The 13,564-nt window shown below is 24.4% G+C and overlaps 3 protein-coding genes across 5 annotated transcripts; 2 read left to right on the forward strand and 1 right to left on the reverse strand.

Moving 5' to 3' along the window:
- Positions 1-617: 617 nt before the first annotated feature.
- On the forward strand, positions 618-6,060 carry LOC123258842 (very-long-chain 3-oxoacyl-CoA reductase). Of its 3 annotated transcripts, none has more exons than XM_044719083.1 (5): positions 618-1,203; positions 3,230-3,605; positions 3,668-4,011; positions 5,336-5,606; positions 5,902-6,060. In XM_044719083.1, the coding sequence occupies exons 2-5, from the start codon at positions 3,231-3,233 to the stop codon at positions 5,926-5,928; spliced, it is 1,017 nt and encodes a 338-aa protein (XP_044575018.1). In that variant the 5' UTR covers positions 618-1,203; position 3,230; the 3' UTR covers positions 5,929-6,060. The 3 variants fall into 3 exon arrangements, with proteins under 3 accessions (XP_044575018.1, XP_044575020.1, XP_044575019.1); XM_044719084.1 differs by lacking the exon at positions 618-1,203 and adding an exon at positions 2,578-2,718; XM_044719085.1 differs by lacking the exon at positions 5,902-6,060 and having other exon boundaries at positions 5,336-5,615.
- Positions 6,061-6,442: 382 nt separating this feature from the next.
- LOC123258844 lies at positions 6,443-9,449 on the reverse strand. The gene is made up of 5 exons (XM_044719086.1): positions 9,289-9,449; positions 9,177-9,224; positions 8,870-9,079; positions 6,631-6,825; positions 6,443-6,574 (listed from the first exon to the last, which is right to left on the reverse strand). The coding sequence occupies exons 1-5, from the start codon at positions 9,322-9,324 to the stop codon at positions 6,521-6,523; spliced, it is 543 nt and encodes a 180-aa protein (XP_044575021.1). The 5' UTR covers positions 9,325-9,449; the 3' UTR covers positions 6,443-6,520.
- Positions 9,450-11,193: 1,744 nt separating this feature from the next.
- Positions 11,194-13,563, forward strand: LOC123258615 (lysophospholipase-like protein 1). Its single transcript, XM_044718750.1, has 4 exons — positions 11,194-11,384; positions 11,641-11,765; positions 12,971-13,231; positions 13,315-13,563. The coding sequence occupies exons 1-4, from the start codon at positions 11,294-11,296 to the stop codon at positions 13,531-13,533; spliced, it is 696 nt and encodes a 231-aa protein (XP_044574685.1). The 5' UTR covers positions 11,194-11,293; the 3' UTR covers positions 13,534-13,563.
- Position 13,564: the final 1 nt, after the last annotated feature.

Here is a 13,564-nt window from a genome sequence, read left to right on the forward strand (position 1 = left end):
AGTAAATTTTCTTGTCTTGAGAAAATTTCTCTCTTGCTCCAAAAAATTAAATATAAAGATAGAAGTAAATTTTCATAAATATTTTTATTGATTAACATGTCAAATGGGAAGATCAAATAATATTTCATCATTTTTTTTTTATTAAATATGTATAATTGCACGCTAAAATGATATAAAATGGGTATCAAATATTCAAGAGAAAAATTTTCTCAAGGTGAGAAAATTTTTTTCTCAGCTGAAGTAAGTGGCACTGCTTCTAAAGTATCTAAAAATCTTGATCAAATATAAAAATTTATTGTATGAAGTATTTATGATAATTTGAATTTAAAAAAATTACTTCCACCAAGAATAGAATTTCTCGAAAAATTTTTACTTCGGCCAACACAATTTCGATCTTCCTTCAGGCACCAGAAAATTTTCTTGAGCCAAGAATTTTGTTCTTCAGTCAAGAAATTTTTCTTTCTCAGTAAATAATCACAATGTAAGAAAAAATAGAAAAAAATTATTTAAACTTGTTTTTATATTGATATGAAAATTTTTTAATTATTGGTTGTTATATCTTATCAATTTACTGATAAAGTTGAGTACGCAAATGAGTATGTATGTCAGTATAAAGCTTTAAGTAAAGCAAGAAGCAGATATTGAACAACCTAGTTCAGATGCTTATGCCCAAAGCAATATCATAAGTGTGCCAAAGAAAGAGCGGTATAATATAAGGTAGAAGGTAGAGAGGTAAAAGTACTCGAGGTGGAAACAGAGGTAGAGGTAGAGGTAGAGGTAGAGATAGAGGTATGATCGGTGAATGGAGTAGTGACTCCCTGGTACTGATTATAAGAGAAAGAAAGAAAGTGCGAGGTAGAATGGAGAGAAATTGTACAGAGATAGTTTGAGCTGGAGTTGATACCAAGCTCGTATCGCTGGTGGGGCCTTTCCCGTTGACGTCTACTGCTGGTGCTGCTGGCCGTGACATTGCGCCCGCGCAATCCATCTCGTCCACGAGTAGTGAAAACATCGTATTGACAGCACGACCACGGCTGTTTATTTCCTCACTGGAGCATCGTCTTCCTTATTTAGATGATTTTTATTCTATTTTGTTAATTAGTTATTTTAGTTATTTTACCTGTTATAAATATGCTGTGATAGTAGTTAATTGTTGATTTATCGATTACTTAAATCGTTTTTGTTATGAATCTACTGTAAAAGGTAACGTACAGTTATTTATTTAATTTTTTTTAGCTTACTTCAATTAAAATTTTTTGCTTTGTAAATGAATTCCTTATTGCTAAAAATGATTACATTTTAATTTTATATTTCTTAATCATTTTTTCGCTTGAAATAAATAAAATAATTGCATATTATTTTATTTAAAATAATTAAAATTATGAAAATTAAGTTAGCCGACATTTAAAAATTTTTAGAATTTTTTTTTATTGAAAAAATGATTACGAAAAAATAAAAAAAAAATTTTTCACTTGTAAAAAACTTTAAAAACTGGAAGTGTAATTTTTTAAAAATATTTTTTTGTTCTAATTTAATTATTAAAAAAAAATCAAAACATTAAAAACGTCGGCTAACTTTAGTATCATATTAAAATTTAATTATTTTATTTAAAATAATTTATTTATGAAAATTAAATTACCCGACATTTAAAAATTAAAAAATTTTCTTTATTGAAAAAATGACTGCAAAAAAAAAGAAAAAAAATGTCTTAAAAGAAGAAAAAGAAAAAAAGAAAAAAAATTTATTAAAAACTTGAAAAACTCAAAGTGCAATTTTTAAAAAATATTTTTTTGTTCTAATTTAGTTATTAAAAAAAAATTAAAAAATTAAAAACGTCGGCTAATTTTAGTATTATAATTTATTTTATTTAAAATAATTGCATATTATATCATAATGATTAAAAAGGAAGTTTAATTTTAGTGATGGTCCATAAAATATATAAAATAAATTTGAACACGTGTATGCAATGAAATTTTTTAACAATTAGTGTGTTATTTTGTATAATTAATTCATCAAGTGATATAATTGATGAAACAGTTTAATTTTATGATACTAAAGTTAGCCGTCAGCTGTCAATTATAAAAATTTTTTGAACAAATCAATTACAATAAAATAATACTTCTAAAAATTTTCACTTATAATTTTTATTAATTTTCATATGTGGAATTTTTTAATTAAATTTTTTTTATAATAATTTAATTGCTATAAAATTCTAAAAAAATTTCTAATGTCTGTCAAGTGTCATTTAATGTTATATGTAAATGTTTTTTTTTTTATATTTTTTTAATATTACTTTTATTTTGATGATTGTTATAAATTTAAAAAAAAATTAGAAAATTAATTTTTACAAAAAAAAAAATTAAATTTCAGTAACGCGGATATTATTATATAATAAATATAAAATTATCCGACATAATATAAGATTTTGAAATGTTTTATTTTATTGTAACACATAAAATGTGCGTAATAAAAATTTCATTTAAGAAATCATAAAACAGTGATTGCTCGGTGACGGTTCACTACTTATAAAGTCACTCACAACAATAGTATTGTTTTATAAAACCCTTCCGCTGATTACATTAATAAAAGTTGAATGTTAAATATTTAAATTATAGCGTAAATAGTGGTGGGAGTTAATTGAAAAACATTATATCACTTTAAATTTACAATATCGTTATCATTACATTATAAAAGTTGTGCGGTAGTAGAACGCATCAGGTAGCGATTTATATTTTACAAATATTTATAAATAAATTTAAACTATTTAAAAATAAATTAATAAATAAATTTAAGTATTTACGGTATTAAAGTTAGCAGTCACTTGAAAATTTTTTAATTTTTTTTAACAAGAAAAATTTGTAAAAAAAAATTATTTAAAAAAAATTGCATTTTTAATTTTTTTAAATTTCTAGGTGTAAATTTTTATGAAAATGAAGTTAGCCGACATTAAAATTAAAAAAAATTTTTTATTGAGAAAATTTCAATTAAACAATAAAAAAAAAAAATTTCACATGTAAAAAAACTTGAGAAACTATGAGTGCAATTTTTTAGAAATATATTTTTAGTTGTAATTTAATTAATAAAAAAAAATTAAAAATTTTTAGACATCTACTAACTTCAGTGTCATCAATTTTTTTATTCTAATTTTTTTTTGCTATAATTAATTTGATCTCTAAAGTTTTAAAACTATTAAATATCAGCTAAATTAATTTTCATTAATTATTTACAGAATGGCATTAACTTGCTGGGAAAAACTAGCACTTGTGGCTTTAGGTGCCATTGGACTTAGGATTTTACTGCGGTTAACAGTGTTTATCTGGAAGAAATTAATTGCACCGGGTTTGGGCCGAGGAATAGACGTAGCGACCCAAGGAAAATGGGCAGTAGTAACGGGAGCTACCGACGGCTTAGGAAAAGCCTACGCCCAAGCTTTAGCGGCCAAAGGCCTGGACATTGTTCTAGTTTCCAGGTCGTTGGTAAAATTAGAAGCAGTCGCCAAAGAACTTCGCACTACGTACGGAGTCGAAACTCGGGTTCTTGAAGCCGATTTAACGGAAGGTCCACCTGTTTATGCCAAGATCGCAAAACTTATCGAAGGCCTCGAGGTAACTTTTTATAAATGTCAATGTTTGAATAAATTTTATATTTATGCTGAGTAATTTTTCAGGTCGGAGTGTTAGTGAACAACGCGGGAATGAGCTACGACCATCCAGAAATATTCACGAACATCACCGAAGAAACGATAACCAACATTCTCCAGCTGAATGTCGCGGCTACTACTGGAATCGCGAGAGCCGTGCTTCCGGGAATGATGGAACGCCGTAAAGGTGTCATTATTAACATCAGTTCAACAGCCGCAGCTATTCCCAGTCCCTATTTGGCGGTCTACGCTGCAAGTAAAGCGTTTGTTGATAAATTGAGCGCTGATTTGGCTGTTGAAGCTGCACCGCGCAATGTTACGGTTCAGTGTGTCCTTCCAGGTCCCGTTGCTACCAAAATGTCCAAAATTAAGTAAGTATTCATTCGATTGAACTTTTTTTAATAGATTTTATTATGAAAATAAAGTTAGCCGACATCTAAAAATTTTTATGATTTTTTTTATTAATAAATTTTTACAAAAAAATTTTTTCATTTGTTAAAAACTTCAAAAACTATAAGAGCAATTTTTTAAAAATATTTTTTAGTTATAATTTAATAAATTAAGCAAAATAAAAAATCAAAAATGTCGGCTAACTTTAATATTATGATTTTATTGTATAACTGAAGTTGACAGACATTATAAATTTTTTTATAATTTTATAAAGTATAAATTATTATTAAAAAAATTTAATTAAAAAATTCCATTGGTGAAAATTAAAAAAAAAATTTTAGTAGATTTCATAAAAATCTAACTATTGCATTGGTCCTCATGTCAGAATTTTCAAAAAATTTTTTTTACATCCTTGCTCGTCGATCTGAGTCAGAAAATGTCTATGGTTCAAAAGTTTATGTATGTATGTATATATATGGCCTTGTCTCTATTCTAACTCTCACAATTTTCAACGGATCTCCATTAAACTTCGCGTCTATATTCTACGAATAATTACCGAGATTAAATTCGAGGATGAGCTGAATCGGTCGGTTATTTTAGAAATACAAGCTTATTAAAAATTTTAAAAAATTTCGAAAAATTCAACTTTGTTTGTCTCTCCTTGCAATAACTTTTGAATGCGATAACTTTTCACATTTCTGTAAATTGCATCTTAAAGCTTATTTAATGACCTTCAATTCCCATGCTTATTCATTGGCCTCAATCAATTAAATCAATAATAAGATCAGATTAAAAATTTCAAAAATCGCGAAAAAATTATAATATTTTTGGCTCTCCCTGCAATAACTTGTGAATGCGATAACTTTTTATATTTCTGTAAATTGCATCTTAAAGCTTATTTAACAAACTTCTATTTCCATGCTTATTTATTGCATTTAATCAATTAGATCAGGAATAAGAGCAAATTAAAAATTTCAAAAATCGCGAAAAAAATTCTACTATTTTTGCCTCTTCTTGCAATAACTTTTAAATAAGCTTCAATTTGAATACCATATCATACGTCTCAAAATTATGTTCTATTCCACTATTCTAATTATGAAATTTGCTGTTGCACTGTTTTTTTTTTTTTTTTTTTTTTTTAAACAATCCTAGTAGTTTTTTTTTTCTATTCATTTTAAAATCTACAATCTATTTTTTATTATTGTTATTGATTTTTAATATTATTAATAATTAAAAAATTAACAGATTAAGTATCATTAAATTATTAATGATTAATAATAAATGAATTATTATTAATGATAATAGGAAAGCGTCATGGATGGCACCGACGCCTGAAAAATTTGTGGACACATGCCTAAAAACAGTGGGCATAGAATCACGGACAACAGGTTACCCGCCACACTGTTTGATAATCGGGATAATAAATGGGTTACGTTGTATCTGTGAGAGAGGTACTATTTGGCTGGTATCAAGGACGATGTTAAATATTCGTGGTAAAGCGTTGAAGAAAAAGAAACTCGATGAGAAGACTAGTGAACAAGTGATCACTGATTTACCATCCAGACGAGAAAATCCGGTTGAGTGATATTTTAATTTAATTTCACCATTTGTTTTATTCTATTTTACTATTAACTTAACTATTAATTAATTTAATAATAATAAAATCTTGTTATATATTTGAATGGCTTGTTTTTTAATATAAACTTTACCATCTTTATTATTACTCACAGCTTGTAACTAATTATTTAAATAACATTACTTACTACTTACTATTTACTTTATTAATTAATACCTAATTCTTTGTTCTAAATATTCTTAGCTCCACTAAAAATTTACATGTTTGTTAATTAATATTTTGTACTTTGTTGCAGTGTGTCGTATTAAATGCTGGCGATTGAACATTTATCAGTGAATACTGAATATTCATATATATAAGTGCCAAAGGTCGACGACGTGCTCGATTATTCATTAGTTTACATCTTATACATACATCTTTAATATTCATAAAATCATCGTATACGTCATCGATTTTATATTTAAAATTATAATTTTTTTTTAACTTTTTTTTATACTCTGTTTATTCGTTATAAAAATTTTGATACTATTAACTAAAAAAAAAAAAAAATACACGGTTAATCCTTAAATAATTTTATTAATTTTATTAATTGTTTATATTTTTCTTAAGTATCTAGACGGCAAGAAGAATGACGTGTAAACTGGTTTTTTTTTTATAAAACTATTTTATATGATAATTTCTTGCCAGACAGGATGCAGCTATCATAGAAGGCTCTGGTTTTTAAATTAATTATGTTACGGAAGGTGACTTAATAATAAGATAATTATAGATCAATAGTTGTAGTTAATCACGATTGTCGATGCAAAAAAAATACAAGTGATGGTCAACAATATTATATTTATTTTACGCAATAGAACCGATACATCTTTTTTTAATTAACAAATAATTAATGTTTTTTTTCCTTGCAAAAAAAATTATCGAGGTGTAGCAGCGGTAGTCATTCTACTGTTGCAACGTCGACTTCTTGACTAAAAAAAAAGTTTATAAATATTTAACTTTTAAATATATTTTTATAAATATTTACTGCTTTAGGTTCCGGGCTACGACGACGTCGGCCAGGATTCATGAACTGTGACCCCATTTGTTGAGCTTTATTCATAAATTCGCTAGCTACTTCAGGTACTTTTTGGATTATACTTGAGCCAGTTTGAACAAATGTTTCAGCTCCAGATTTCATTGTTGAAATTGCTTGATCAAAGCCAGGAATTTGACGAGCAACCTGATGATTTAATTTAATTAATTAACATATTATTCGATTAATCAGATCCCAGTAAATTATAAATAAAGTGGTTCAGGTTTATACAGATCAATTAACATAACAAAAAAATATAAATCGATCTGTATAAACCTGAACCACTTTATTTTTAATTAATTAATTTAATTTAATTAATAAATTAATTAATTAATTAATTAAATTTAGTTTAATTAATTAATTAATCAATTTAATTTAATTAATTAATTTGATTTAATTTAATTAATTAATTAATTATTTTATTTAATTTAACCCTAGACTGGTCAACAAACGCGACCTAACGACTTTGGTCAAGTGATGTAAGTTTTCGAGGGTTTTTAACGCAACCACGTATCTCGATTTTTGAAGATGAAAATGTTCAACTGAAAAATTAATAATTAATTATAAACGCGTTGCTGAAAAAAAAATATTAGATAAATATTGTTTTTAGATGAATATTAATTTTTTATAAGCTTTTTTTCACCTCTCCAAAATCATCATTTTTGAGATACGAGATTGCGTTAGAGAATCATTGATTTGTCGCAATGATTTTAGAGCGTAAAGTGTTGCCAGTTTATACACTTTTGAGAAGCAGCCCTCGCGGTTTTTGAAATACCGTAAATTTCCGGTATTAATGCGTTTACTGTAAATTTACCGTTATAATTCTGAAATAATACGGTATTTCTGTGGTCATTTTGGCCAGTTTTTTTACTATAGTTATGCAGCATTTCTACCGTACTTTTGCTGCAAAGTTCAGAAATAATACTATAAAATTACTGTAAAACTCTAGAACTTTTACCGTAAAAAATCTATGTATTAACTATAATATAACTATAATTTTAAAATAATAAAATCGTATTTCTACGGTAAAAATACCAAAGATATACTATAATTTTGCCGCGTTTATACTGATATAATTAAAGATAAAATGCTTTCTACCGTTAGATGGACGGCTGTGTTTATTACTCGGTGAGTCTTATTAGGTGACTGAGTAATTAAGTATGGATAGTGTCTCTGATAGCTCAACTGGTAGAGCCTTCGGCGCGTAACTAAATGATCTGAGTTCGAATCCCGGTCTAGACTAAAAAAAATTATTAATAATAATAATAACAATCGAGAAATTAGTTTATCAACCTCTTAAAAATAATTTACGATAATTTATAATATTATAAAAAAAAATTTCAAGCTATTGAATAATAGTAGTAAAGCAGCATATTTTTGGTATTTTGCCGGTAATAGAAAGTAGGGATCTTCTTTTCCGGTTTTTTGCTGCAATAATGCCGCAGATATACAGTAAATATGCGGTATATTTACGGTTTAAATGCTGTAAATATACCGTAACTTTTCTATTGTATTGCCATAAATATTCTGAATTTATTTCGTAATTTTTTCATAATAATTCGACAAAAAAACTGGCTAAAATAACTGAAGTATTACGGTAAAAATACAGCATTTATATCGTATAAATACCGAATCTTTACGGCATTTCCAAAACCGTGAGGGAGAGACTAGAGGTGTTTTCGGCAATGCCGCGGATAAAAAACTACTTACGATTCTGGTCAAGCGATGAGAAAAGCCCCGCGAATTGCAACAAATTTCTTTAAGAAATTTTTTTTCCGCAATTTAACGTTTTTGTATATTGGAAAAAATTATTAATATATTCTAAAATTTTCAAGGAACAAAGTCAAATTTTTTTGGATAATTTTAGTAAGTATTGAAGATGTAATAAAAAACAATATAATTAAGTGTGGCGTCACGCTTATACGTTAAACAGTCTTGGGTTAATTAATTAATTAAATTAATTTAATTTAATTAATTAATAGATTAATTCAATTTTATTAATAAATTAACTTGAATCAAAAAAATAATTTTTGAGCCAATTCAATTTAATTAATAAATTAACTTGAGTCAAAAAAATAATTTTTGAACCAAGAAAATCAGGAAGAAAAATTTTTAAATCAAATAAAATTTTACTTGATTCAATTTTTTTTCCTGAGTAGATACCAAAGAAAAAATAAAAAATAAAACTAACGCGGTGTAAATTTAATTCTTGAGATTGAGTATCACGGCGACGTCTAGGTTTCATGAATTGGTCCCCCATTTCTTGATCTTTTTTTATGAACTCGTTGGCTATCTCAGAAACTTTAGCGAACATATCAGTTTCAGATACGGAGATAGTGGCTTCAGCCATTTCATTTAAAACATCCATCCCCTCGTTCAAATCAGGTGTCTGACGAGTTTGCTAATCAACGAATTAAATAGTTTATATTTATAATTTGTAAGTCATTCTCGACATTAATTATTAAAGCAAATTTTAATTTAATTCAATAGAAACTTACACGGTGAGCCAAAGATTCTGATGGTGTGAATTCCAGAGCGCTGAGAAGCTAAAAATAAAAATAAAATAATTATTTATAAGATCAAAGAATAAATAAGATGATCAAAAATTACCAGCAAGCTGCAAAAAACGCCGAATAATCCTGACATGATTGCGAAGTGCAAGTCACAATAAGGAAGACTTTTACTTGACTATTGAATTCACTTGCTCTGAATCACTCATTTTATATGAAGCTACATAGTAATTAAAGCATAACGTGAAGATAGATCTTCACGGGAAGAATAATCTCAACGAAAGATTGAAATCAAACTTATCTTTTTAAATTCTAGGAAGTATATATATAGAGTTTTTTTGTTTTGTAGCGAAAACAATCATTCACGCTATGTTGAGTTTTATTCAAATAATTGTTGCAATTATCAGGAATCCCGATGTTAAATATATGTTTTTATGATATTATACAATAGAAGAGATCATTATTTTTAGTAATTAAAAGAAATATGTATTATTTATTGTCCTGGTTGATATATTATTTTATTATATAACTCGATAATATTTTTTGCGTTCTATTTTATTATACATTTTTTTTTATATTTGTTGAGATATTAATTCTTAATCATTTTTTAAAATGTTCTAGAAAGATATTTTATATTTTATATTTTATTAATACTTATATTATATAGACAGCACTTTTTTATTCATATATATATATGTATATATGTATGTATGTATATATGTATGTATATATGTATATAGTATTTTTCCATTCACTCAGTATATATAAAAGTAAACAAATAAAAAAAAAATTGAAAATGGCATTAATGAATTATTCGTTTTTTCTTTAAACTAATTTGCATAGTTTTAAAAATTTTTGATACTAAAATAAGCTGTTATTTATATGATATTAAAGTTAGCGTCACTTCACTATTTTTAATCTTATTTGTATTGACAAAAAAGTTTTTCCAAAAAATTATATTTATAATTTTTTTAATTTCTATAAATGTCAATTTTTTATTTTTTGCTATAATTTAATTGTTACAAAAATTATGACATTAAAGTTAGCTGTCATTTAATTAATTTTTAATTTTATTTAACAATTAAATTAATTCTAAAAAAATGTTTTTAAAAAATTGCATTTTTAATTATTTTAAATTTCTTCAAGTCAATTTTTTTTTCTTATTTTTTTTTTGCCATAATTTATTTGTTAAAAAAAGTTCTAAAAATAATAAAATATCTGCTCAATTAATTTTCATACAAAAATTCTAAAAATGAATGAAAATTAATCTTAGCAGATATTTAATAATTTTTTAGCAATTAAATTATGACAAAAAAAAATGCGAAAAAAAATTAACAAGTAGAAATTAAAAAAAAATTAAAAATGCAATTTTTTAAAAATAATTTCTCAGAAAAAATATGTTTATTAAATAAAACTAATAAATTGTCAAGTGACTGCTAACTTTAATGTCATTAAAAATTATCAAATATCTTCTAAATTAAATTCCATGTTATTTATTTTTAAAAAAATATTTTTCACGAATTACATCTTAAGTTTTTTTGTTTAAACTTTTTTTACAATAATTAATTTAAGAAAAATTTTTTTTAAATTACATTAGATGTCTGTTAATTTCAATGTCATAAATTTGATTCAATTTTCTAATAGTTTTTCCTCGTGTAATGTTTTATTTATTTCATTACAATCTTCCAATGATAAATCAGTAACTTATTTTTATTAATACTAATTTATTTGTCCATATTTTACATAAAATTAAGATTAAAAAAAATTATTTATGGTAAAATTAATCAGCATATTCATTTAATTAATTATTACTAAAAATAAAAATTAAATTAGATTTAATTAGAGAATTTTGTATGAGACGTAATAGATTTTTTTTTTATTTATAATTAGAAAAATTGTCGACTACAACGAATACTTTAATTATTTCAATCTGACAGCCAGTAAGATAAATTTCTAAGTTAACATTTTAAGATAATTAGCAACCTAAATAAACAAAATAACAAAACAATATCAAACTTTAATTTTGTCAAAAAATAAGCAAAATAATGATCAGCTGTTTTGTTTTATAATTTATAATTGACAAATAAAATAAAATAAATCCAAAAATGGCATCTGGAATCTTGCGAACGCCGAGAATAATAAATGTTCAGCCAACTAAAAAACATACTGCCAGTTTATTTATTTTTCATGGATCTGGTAATTATTCAATCAATAATAAATTATTGTCTATATTAATATTAATATAACATTAAAGTTAGCAATCATTTAACAATTTTTTAATTTTATTTATCAAAAAAATTTGCTCCAAAAAATTATTTGTAAAAAATTAAATTTTTTATTTTTTTAAATTTCTATGTCAATTTTTTTTTGCCATTAATTTGTTATAAAATTTTTTAAATTATTAAATATACGCTAAATTAATTTTCATAATATTAATAATAATTTTTTCTAGGGAGCACTGGAAAAGATGTAAAAGAATGGATAGACATATTAAACAGAGATGAATTTAAATTTCCACACGTAAAAATAATTTATCCAACCGCACCTGCTCAACCTTACACCCCGTTGGGAGGAATGGTATATATTATTTATATGACATTAAAGTGAGCTGTCATTTAACCATTCTTTAATTTTTTGTAACAAATTTCTTCAATGTCAATTTTTTTTTCTAATTTTTTTAGTCATAATTTCTTAAAAAAATTTTTAAATTATCAAATATCTGCTAAATTAATTTTAATATTATTTATTGACCGTAATTTATAAGTAATAGTATTGATAATTAATATTTAAAAATTAAATTTCGTGTAAATTTAAAATTTATCAATTTTTCTTTTAATTTTTTTTTAGCCATAATTTGTTAAAAAATTTTTTTAAATTATTAAATATCTGCTAAATTAATTTTTATATTATTTATTAATCCTAATGTATAAATAATAGTATTGATAATTAATATTTAAAAATTAGATTTTGTGTAAATTTAAAATTTGTCAATTTTCCTTCTAATTTTTTTAGCCATAATTTATTTGTTAAAAAAATTTTTTAATTATCAAATATCTGCTAAATTAATTTTCATAATATTTATTGATTGTAATTTATAGATAATTAATATTTAAAAATTAAATTTCGTGTAAATTTAAAATTTATCAATTTTTCTTTTAATTTTTTTTAGCCATAATTTGTTAAAAAATTTTTTTAAATTATTAAATATCTGCTAAATTAATTTTTATATTATTTATTAATCCTAATGTATAAATAATAGTATTGATAATTAATATTTAAAAATTAGATTTTGTGTAAATTTAAAATTTGTCAATTTTCCTTCTAATTTTTTTAGCCATAATTTATTTGTTAAAAAAATTTTTTAATTATCAAATATCTGCTAAATTAATTTTCATAATATTTATTGATTGTAATTTATAGATAATTAATATTTAAAAATTAAATTTCGTGTAAATTTAAAATTTATCAATTTTTCTTTTAATTTTTAGCCATAATTTGTTAAAAATTTTTTAAATTATTAAATATCTGCTAAATTAATTTTTATATTATTTATTAATCCTAAGGTATAAATAATAGTATTGATAATTAATATTTAAAAATTAGATTTTGTGTAAATTTAAAATTTGTCAATTTTCCTTCTAATTTTTTTAGCCATAATTTATTTGTTAAAAAAATTTTTTAATTATCAAATATCTGCTAAATTAATTTTCATAATATTTATTGATTGTAATTTATAGATAATTAATATTTAAAAATTAAATTTCGTGTAAATTTAAATTTAGCTGAGCAACGTGTGGTTTGACCGCAACGACGTTAATATTAAAGCTCCCGAAAATAAGGAATCGATCGATGCAATCGCTAAAACGGCGACTGAACTTATAGACAGCGAAATAAAAGACGGGATTTCTGAAGACCGAATTGTCGTCAGCGGGTTCTCGATGGGTGGTGCTATGGCAATGTACCTCGCCTATAATTATCGCCCGTCGTTAGCTGGCTGTGTTACTATGTCCTCTTTTCTCAATGATAATTCTCTAGTTTATGAGGTATTGATTTTAATTTTTAATTGGCTTATTATGTAGTAAATAAATTAAAAAATTTATTTTTATGATGAATTTTTTTTCGGCAGACTTTGAAGAACAACATCACAACACCGCCGCTACTACAATTTCATGGGCTGAATGATTCTTTGGTACCTTTTGCATGGGGAGAGAAAACTCATGAGAATTTAAAAAAATTAAATGTCACTACTAAATTAGTACCAATTCCTAATATTGAACATGAAATAGTTCAATCAGAAATCCATCAATTTAAAGAATGGGTTTTAAATATTCTTCCTGATGTGTAAAGTAGTAATTTTTATTTTTTAAAATTTGTGG

Source organism: Cotesia glomerata, linkage group LG2 (genome assembly GCF_020080835.1).
Source record: "Cotesia glomerata isolate CgM1 linkage group LG2, MPM_Cglom_v2.3, whole genome shotgun sequence".
Lineage (NCBI taxonomy): Eukaryota > Metazoa > Arthropoda > Insecta > Hymenoptera > Braconidae > Cotesia > Cotesia glomerata.